This window comes from Furipterus horrens, unplaced genomic scaffold (genome assembly GCF_987537825.1).
Source record: "Furipterus horrens unplaced genomic scaffold, mFurHor1.1.pri manual_scaffold_2, whole genome shotgun sequence".
Classification (NCBI taxonomy): Eukaryota; Metazoa; Chordata; class Mammalia; order Chiroptera; family Furipteridae; genus Furipterus; species Furipterus horrens.
The window spans coordinates 216,936,344-216,945,689 of NW_028327172.1; the positions used below are offsets into that span (position 1 = coordinate 216,936,344).

The following is a 9,346-nucleotide window of genomic DNA, read 5'->3' on the forward strand; positions in this document are numbered from 1 at the left end:
GAACTAGTAATAAAAATACAGAATGAGAAAACTCACATTTTCCCCAAAAAACACGACTGTTATAATTAATAACGATTAAGAGCTGTCATTTAAATAATCTAGAACATTGTGAGGCCTTTTCACGTGCCTGTTATGTCAGCCTCAGGACCGCGTGGAGAGACGAGGTGTGGGAACTACAGGACGTTCCGCTGCGCCCGCAGCAAAGAATGGCAGAGCCGGGGGACCACACCCTCGGGACGGCCCGCCCAGTTCCCCATCTACCCACTGGGGCGAGGCCGTAATACGGTAAGACGGTCCGTTCATTCTACGGCCATAGCAGAGAAGTCCGCTCACTGGTGCTCTCAACAGATACACGTGCTCCAGGCATAGGAGACAACAGAAAACAGGAGATAAAGTCATCCAATTCCACAGACGTCTCAAAATAGTTCTAAGAAATACTTCTCGGCATTTCCCAGTCTTACTTCCCTCCGCTAAATAAGAGGTTAATTCCATTAAGATTGTTTAAGGGTTAGCTCCAATAGATCCATTTTCAGTAACTTAGACACCTTTCACATTAAGAAGAACGTATTCCCACAGGAAGGAAAAGCAATGCTTGTACAGCAGGACTGGCCTGATGCTGGATGCAACAGCAGCAGAACAGATACCTCTCCCGGGGCCTCATATTAAGGAAGAAGAACTACTTTTCAGAATAGGTAGTTGCCACGGCAAATGTACCAAATGACTCAGTACCTTCCTTTTTAAAGTTCTGGATATCAAGAACTCTGATAGGAAAGTGCACTGGTGGGGAAGGGGAGGGGGTGAATTATAAAGAAATATGCTTATTTTTCTCTGTTAAAAATATATATAGACTTCACTACCTTTTAAAAAGTGGGTTGTCTTTATTATTTAATTATACTTATTTTTAGAGAGAGAGGGAAGGAGGGAGAAGGAGGAAGAGAAACATCGATCAGTTGCCTCTTGCATGCGTCCCAACCGGGGACCTGGCCCGCAATCCAGGCCTGTGCCCTGACTGGGAATCAAACTGGTGACCCTTTGCTTGTTCTGATGACACCCAATCCACAGGGCCACATTGGCCAGGGCTACTGTTTAATTTTAAAAGTGCTTTCTATGTTTTGGATCCCGGACCCTAAGCAGATACTGGCTTTGCAGATACTCTCACCCACTCTACAGGCTGTCTTCTCACTTTCTTTACAGTGCTCTGTGAAGCACGAGGGTTTAATTTCCGTCCAGTTTGTTCATTTGAGTCTTTGTTTCAGTCCTAAGGAACCGCTGTCTAGACCAAGGTCATGAAGACCCACACGTGAGTTTTACACCTGAGAGTCACACCTTAGAGGTTTCCTCTCAGGGCACCATGGTTTAGTGCTTACATTTAAGTGCTTGATCCATCTGAAATTATGTGTTTTTGCGGCGCGAGGCAGTGGCTGAAGTCCCTTCTTTTGAATGTGGATATCCAGTTGTCCCTACGCCACTTCTTCAAAGGTGACTCTTTCCCCACTGCGTTGTTCGGGCACCTTGTTTAAGTCAACTGGCTTCTGCGCTCTGAGTTCTCCCACACTTGTCTGCACACCTTTCCTTATGCCAGGACCATGTGGCTTCTACGGTTGGCTTGTTCATCTCTGCAAAGAGGGCAGCTAGGGTTTTGCTCTGGGTGATAACGAACCTGTAGATCACGCTGGGGAGCACTGCCCTCCCAATGTTAAGTCTTCTAATCCATGAACGTGGGGTGTCTTTCCGTTCCTTTCACTTCTTTAATTTCTGTCAATGATGTTTTCAAGCCTTCCAGTATATAAATGTCTTGCACTTCTTTTTGTTATATTCACTCTTACTTTATTCTTTTTGATGCAATTGTAAATGGAATGACTTTCTTCATTTCCTTTTTGGATTTCAATTGCTAGTGTAGAGAAATACAACTGAATTTTATAAAGGTGCTCTGGTATCCTGCAACCTTGATGAACTCATTTATTAACTCTAGTATTTTTCCCCCTAATGTATGTGTGGACACCTTAGAACTTTCTACATTCCGGTGCTATGGTCTGAATGTATCCCCTCAAAGTTCACATGTTGAAATCCAACCCCCAAAGCAGCAATCAGGATGCAGGGCTTTCAGGAGATGCTGAATCATGAGGAGGGAATCCTCCTGAAGAGGACCAGTGCCCTCGTGAAGGAAGCTCCAGGGAGCCCCCTGGCCTGTCGCCTCATGAGGACGCAGCAAGGAGGTGCCAGCTCTGAGCCAGGGGGAGGAACATTCGTAAGAAATTAAAGGTTTTAACATACTAGTTATATTTATCCAATTAAGTAACAACAGCTCTGCACTCTAATTATTTATGTAAGTTATTTACAAATCTTTGTATCTAAAGAAGAAAACACACCTCATTAACGAAGAACATGTTTAAGACTAACAGTCCACAGTCTTTCCGGTCCTCATCAGTGGCGACTTCGTATGCTGCCTGATTGTAGAGAGGACGGGAAACAGAATGTCAGTGAAGCGTCTTCCCCGGCTTCTCTGACTTCAGGCACTGACATGCAGCCTAAGCCCCAGGGAGCCCCCTGTGGTTTGCGTGCCTCCCCCCAAGAGCTACGAGGGCAGGAATCTGTTAAGGGTCGATAATGCAGCAGAGTAACAGATCCCACGAGGCTCTCTGCTCACCCCCCAACTGCCCACCTCTACTGAACTCAGGTCTCACCTTGGCTCTTTGTTTTCAAGGGCACAAGCGAGCTGGCTCGGCACTGAGACTCACCACAGCGTCCAGGAACTCCGTGCACCTCTTCAGGTCCTGTCTTGTGTCGCAGAACTGCCGGAAGAGCAGTCTTCCTATCGGCTGCCTGTCACAAAGGCTGCTGTAATCCTTTTCTGGGTGAAGAAAAGGGGTGATGTGCCCGTTATGACTCAGAAAGTGCTTTTTCTGAACTGTACAGTTTTCACCTGATGCAATAAAAATCAAAATTAGTATTTGCAGTATCGTATGTTTGCACCACTGTTCTGTTTACCAATTCAGACAGGCTCATCGTGAATAATATTTAAAACACCTAAGCAGAGCCAGAGACAGCCGGAGAGCTGCCACGCAGAGGCAGGCCTACGAAGCCTGACCTGAGCGTCCCACGTCCCCAGAAAGGGAACACGCAGGGGAGCAGTGTCCCCAGGAAACAAAGGAAGGGGGGAGAGCAGAGAGCTGATGGGCACCAATTACACATCTGTGAGACGCACCGCAGGAAGGGACTACGTTAGATTTCTAAAAATTCTTTCCCAGGTTACTAACTTTTCCTACATTCACACACTGCAGACATTGTTAATGCTTAATGGCTTTTGTCCCCAGTGGAATAGTGTTATATACTTTACCTTACCCCAAACACTGATGCTCTTTTGAGAACAAGGCACCAATGTCTGGTCAAAGTGCCAAGAGGGATAAACAAATATATTCAAAACAGGTTCATTTAAACTTCAGCAAGACAACAATCAGCTGCTCCTTTAGCAGCGGCTTTGAGTTTGAAATGACATAAGCAGGTTCTGGGGCCCCTGCGCTGGCTCTGAAGCTGAAGGGTTGAGCTTAGGAAAAGGAAGGAAGCCGTAGCAAACTCCTCAATGGCAAGGGTTACTAACGCTGGAATTCAGGAAGCTTCGCAGCTACGCCTTCTGCTAAGCTGTATCTCCTACACTTAGGTGTTCGAGCCAGTTGGAGTTAAGTTTTGTACATGGTGTGAGGTAGGGATCCAATTTCAGTTTTTTTCCACTGGGTACCCAGTAGTTCCAGCACCAGTCATTGAAATAACTCAGTATATTTTTGAGTCTTCGGGGTAGATTTTTAGCACATATAATGAAGTAAGTGACATTGAATATCCTATTAGTTAGCTTTTCTTCCCCAATTCATGCTTTTTTTTTTCCTTTTTAAAAAATTAATTTGGAACAGGTATGACAGCTCTACCTAAGACACAGAGGCAAACAAACACAAAAGCCTGTCAGAATGAGGAGACAAGAAGTAAGGCCCAAAAAGGGGAACGGATCAAGGTTCCAGCAGGAGAACTAAGCGACGAGGAGATAGCCAACCTCACAAACGAGGAGATAGACAACCTAACAGACGCAGAATTCAAAACACTGGTGATAAAGATGCTCACAGACTTGACAGATATGCTTGAGTATGGCAAATGCATAAGAGAAAAAGTGAAGGGTATGCTAAGTGAAATGAAGGAAAATCCACACAAAACCAGTGGTGAAGGGAAGGAAACCGGGGTTCAGATCAATGATTTGGAACATAAGGAAGAAAAAAACAGTCAACCAGTACAGAATGAGGAAGGAAGAACTGAAAAAAATGAGGAGAGCCTTAGGAACCTCTGGGACAACTTTAAACGTGCAAATATCCAAATCATAGGGGTGCCAGAAGGAGAAGAGGAAGAGCAAGAAATTGAAAGCTTATGTGAGAAAATAATGAAGGAAAACTCCCCAAATTTGGCAAAGGAAATAGACATACAAGTTCAGGAAGCACAGAGTCCCCAAAGAAGCTAGACCCAAAGAGGACCACACCAAGACACATCATCATTAAAATGCCAAAGGTGAAAGATAAAGAGAGAATCTTAAAAGCAGCAAGAGAAAAGCAGAGAGTTACCTACAAAGGGGTGCCTATAAGAGCAGTGATTTCTCACACACAACACCAGAGCACAAGCAGCAACACCACCAAACAGATCAGCTGGACTTTGTCAAAATAAAACTTGTGTTCCTCAAAGGACATCAGTAAGAAGGTGAACAAAATACACAGAATGGGAGAACATATTTGGGAATCAAATATCTGATAAGGGTCTAGTAACCAGAATACATAAAGAATGCTTACATTTCAGCAATGAGAAGACAGACAATTTAATTTAAAAATGGGCAAAGGATCTGAACAGACATTTCAGAAACTACATATGGCCAGTAATCACATGAAAGGTGCTCAGTATCATTAGTCATGGGAAACGCAAATCAAAACACAACGAGGACCCTGGCTGGTGTGGCTCAGTGGACTGTGTGCCGGCCTGTGAACCAAAGGGTCGCTGGTTCGATTCCCAGTCACGGCATAGGCCTGGGTTGCAGGCCGGGTCCCCAGTTGGGGGCGCGTGGGAGGCGGCCACACATTGATGTTTCTCTCCCTCTCTTTCCTCTCTCTAAAAATAAATAAATAAATAAAATCTTTAACAAACACACACATACAATGAGGTACCACGGCACACCCACTAGGATGGTCACACTAAAAAGAAGGGAACTAAACAGTGTTGGGGAGCATGTAAAGAAACTGGAGCCCTCACACGCTGCTGGTGGGAATGTAAGACCATGCAGCCACTTTAGGAAACAGTTTGGCACTTCCCCCAGAAGTTAAATATAGAATTACTGTGTTGTTCAGCAATTTTAATTCTGAGTATATACTCAGAGGAAATTAAAAGCAGGGACTCAAACAAGCGTTGGTACATCAGTGTTCCCAGCAGCATCATTCACAACTCTACAGCCCAAAAGTAGAAATGACCCAGATGTGCACCAACAGATGAACAAAATCCAAATTAATATGGTACTATCCAAATTCATGCCACTGAACTTTACACTTGAAAATGATTAAGATGGCAATTTTTGTTACGTATGTTACAAAAAACCTTGTACTTAAATGTTCATATAGTATTAGTCGTAACACACACACACACAAAAATGAAAACAATTCAATGTCTATCGACAGAGGAATGGACAAAATGCAACACATCTTTCCAATGGGACTGTGATTCGCCAGCAAAAGTGAAGGAAGCACTGACGCACGTGACCGCACGCACGCACCTTGGAAACCGTGTGTTCAATGAAAGAAGCCAGTCACAAAAGACCACACAGGGTACGATTGATTCCCATTTACGTGAGGGTCCAGGAAAGGTGAATGCAAGGGCAGATCAGTGGTTGCCAGGGGCAGAGGAGCGGCAGGGAATGGGGCGCGAGGGGCTGCCAGTGGGTGTGGGGTTTCTTCTGAGGGACAAAAATGAAAAACTGACTGTGGTAATGGCTGCACAGTTCCACAACGATATTAAAAACCATCACATTGTATATTTTAAATAGGTAAAGCGTATGGCATGTTAATTACCTCTCAACAAAGCTGCTTTTTAAAAAACGTACTGAGGCTGAAACAATTAGATAGGCTTCAGTGGGGGAACTACCTCCATTTTATACTGTCTGAAATTAATTTTGGTAGTTAAAATATTCAAATGCTCTTTAAAAGAAACCATAACGGCACTAAGGATTGATTTTTTAAAAATAATCTTAGGTGTCCTCCCCAAGCGCAACACCAAGTTCAGAAATGAAGAAAACTGATACATTTATCTACAGAAAAATTAAAACGTGTTTTAATTTAAAAAGTATGCCAGAAAAACGAATATAAAATATATTCACAATGATTATAAAAAGATAAGTTATATATAAACAGCTTTTACAAATCAGAAAAAGCAAAAAAAAATTTTTAATGGATGAAAATGCTCAACCTCATCCACAATTAAAATGAGACCGTTTTTCAAATTACAGTTTATTTATCTTTATTAAAAACACTGATCGCAACCAGCGCGAACGAGGTCATAGGCAAAGAGAACCTGTCACACGCTGTTGGCAGGGAAGCAAACGGACACAGCCCCTTTGGAGAGCAGCCGGGCGACATCCACGTTCGGAAGGCACCCCCCCTCCGAACTGGAAGTCGTTTGTGCCTTTGAAAAGCACAACTCCGAACGCCCTGCAGACATGGCTCCGCATCTGAGCGCCTGTGCGCGCATCCGCACCAGCAGCACACTGCGTGGTGTCCCATACCCTGACCTCGCTTTTCTCAGGGAAAGGGGAAGAGAGAGAAACAAAGGGAGAGAAACATCGGCGCACTGAGGTGCCAGGGGAACGCCGCCGGCTGCCTCTCCCACCCCCCAACCCGGGCCTGTGTCCCAACGGGGCGTCGCGCTCACGACCACACCGGTCAGGGCTGACGCACCACATTTCCCCCGAGTAACCCTTCCCCGGCGTCACCACCTGTAGTTACTGTCCACGCGCACAAAGAGCCGTCTGGAAAGAGACTGAGGAGCAGCGGCGGTCACCTCCGGGGCCGCGCTCGTGGTAACCCAGGCTCTGCGCACTCACCGATGGAACCGCGGAGCCCGCCGCACTGGCTGACGGGCGGCAGCTTCAGCATCTCCCGCCATCTTCTACTACGCCCAGTTTTTTTGTCACGTCCTCCTAAATTTAGAGGGAAAGAGGCATTTTTTAAATGGTCAGAAATGCCCAGTTACAACTACCCCCACTAGTGGCGTTCGCGACCTGCACACGGTGGCTGAGCTCCGGCGACAGGCGGGAAACTGAGGCACAGCCACACGAAAGGCCGCGCAGCGACCCTGGCCAATGCCGCCACGACGCGCTGAGGGCGGGGTCTGCACTGCGGGTCACAGATTTAACCGTCTCTCTGGAGTTCAGCGAAGGCACAGACGGCCCTTCAGCCCCCGTCGTTTACTGAGAGCCAGGGCACGACTGCGCCCTGCGCTCGCGGAGTCACCGTGCGGCCTGCGGAGGGCTGACGGCGCCGGGTCGAGAGCCCCAGATCCCGGCCCCCAGGGAGCAGGGCGTCCCTGAGCTGCAAGGTTACCAGGGGGAGGCGAAGGTGCCCCGGGCCCTGCAGGGGCGGAAAGACGAGCAGGACGAGAAGCAGAGGCCCGCCGCACAGGAGGCGGCACCCACGGCGGACCGCGCGCGGCCCACGACGACAACGCCGAGCGGCGCGGGCTGTGGGGACCGCGGAAGCGCAGGAAAGGACACACAGCGCTGGCCCCTGTCCCCGCCTCCGCAACCCGAGCGCCTCTACGAGCTCCGCCGCCCAGGTCCTGGGGGAGGCCCCGCAGGGGCGCCTCAGTGATGCTCGGGTGTCACCCAAACCGCGCGACAGCGCGACATCCCGGAGGCCGAAGTCCGACAGGCGCAGGCACCGCGCGCCCCTCCCTCCGCGTCTGCGCCGCCCGAGCTCCCGCGGGAAAAGGGCCCCCGCTCCCCGGCAAGTGCTCGCAGGTCAAACGCTTACGCTTCTCTTGGAAAGCAATCCAAGGCCATGGCTGCTCACACACGCACTGCACAGAATCGTGCTTCCCAAGGACAGCCGAGCCCGCGGTGCCGTTTCATCCACAGCACGACGGTCTCCCGCTCCCCTCGCGCGCGCCCGGCCCGCTGCGCACACGCGCCTCTCGGGGCGGCAGCGTCTGCTCCGCGGCGTCCCCTCCCACGGCCGCCGGCGGGACAGCCGCGGGCCGCGCTACTTCCTAAGCGTCGGACCGTTTCCCGGGCCGGCCCCGGCCCCGGCGCCCAGTCGGGCGCTGCCCAGGCTGAGAGCCGCCTCCCGCGGCAGGTCCGGCACCAGCCGGCGCGCAGGGCGGTTAGACTCGAACACGTTCTGCTTAGAACCAACGGGAGCGCTTGGTTTCACAGGGACGGCGCAGGCCCGCGCGGGGGCGCGCTCCGCCTTCTCCGCCGTCCGAGCACCGGCGGCCCCTCGGCCGGGACGCCCGACTCCCAGGCCCCCGCACGACGCTCCCGACTCGGCCGTCCCAGGGCCGGGAAGCCGCTGCGCCCCCGCCTCCCCGGCACGGCCCCCGCGCCGCGCACACCTGCCCCAGGGCAGCCCCGGAGCCCGGGCCCGCGGTCCCCGGCGCGCGCTCCCGGCCGAGCAGCCGTGAGAACCTCCGTCTGAAACCCTCACGGCGGCTCCGCCACGCGCGGGGACGGGCCTCTCTCCTCGGGCCCTCGAAGGCCGCCAGGGTCCGCTCCGCGGGGTCGGGGCTAGGGGACGGCGGGCCCGGGGCCCCGCGCCGCACCCACCTAGGCGCGCTTTCAGCAGCAGCGCGTTGGCCACCAGGTTCTCCAGCTCCGTGGACCGCCGCCGCCGCCGGGCCCCGCGGGCTCGAGGACCCCGGGGCGCGTCCTCCCCGCCCGGCTCTCGCCCGCCGGGTCGCACGAACGGCCCGGGAAAGCGGCCCCGCCACCGCCACGGCCACCACACTCGCCGCCGCCTCCGGGCCCGCCGGCCTCCACGCCGCCGCCGCTGCGCACGCTGCTGCCGCCGGCTCGGGGCTCCGGCGGGCACGGGGCGAGGCACGCTGGCCGGCCGGCCGCCGGGCTGCTTCGCGGTCACCGCCGCCGCGCCGCGGCCGGGACTCTTGGTCTCATCGCCCTCGCTCCGCGCGCGCAACTCTCCTGAGGGTCCGGGTCCCGGGCCGCCCGGAGTCTTCGCCAGCGAAAGGCTCCCCGGCAGGGCCGCCGGCGGCGACGGCTACTGCCGCCGCCGCTGCCGCCGCCGCCTTTTCTCAGCGCGGCCGGCTCCCCGCTAACGGCTTC

General features: G+C 52.0%; 1 protein-coding gene across 1 annotated transcript in view; it reads right to left on the reverse strand.

The window, feature by feature from the left end:
- The window catches only part of GRK4 (G protein-coupled receptor kinase 4), a 37,511-nt gene extending 28,460 nt beyond the window's left edge, over positions 1-9,051 (reverse strand). Inside the window, exons 1-4 of the mRNA XM_090267144.1 lie at positions 8,831-9,051; positions 7,112-7,207; positions 2,739-2,851; positions 2,370-2,447 (exon numbers count right to left, since the gene is read on the reverse strand). Coding sequence (XP_090123270.1) covers positions 2,370-2,447; positions 2,739-2,851; positions 7,112-7,163 — 243 coding nt within the window. The 5' untranslated portion in view covers positions 7,164-7,207; positions 8,831-9,051. The remainder of the gene's footprint in view (positions 1-2,369; positions 2,448-2,738; positions 2,852-7,111; positions 7,208-8,830) is intronic.
- Positions 9,052-9,346: the final 295 nt, after the last annotated feature.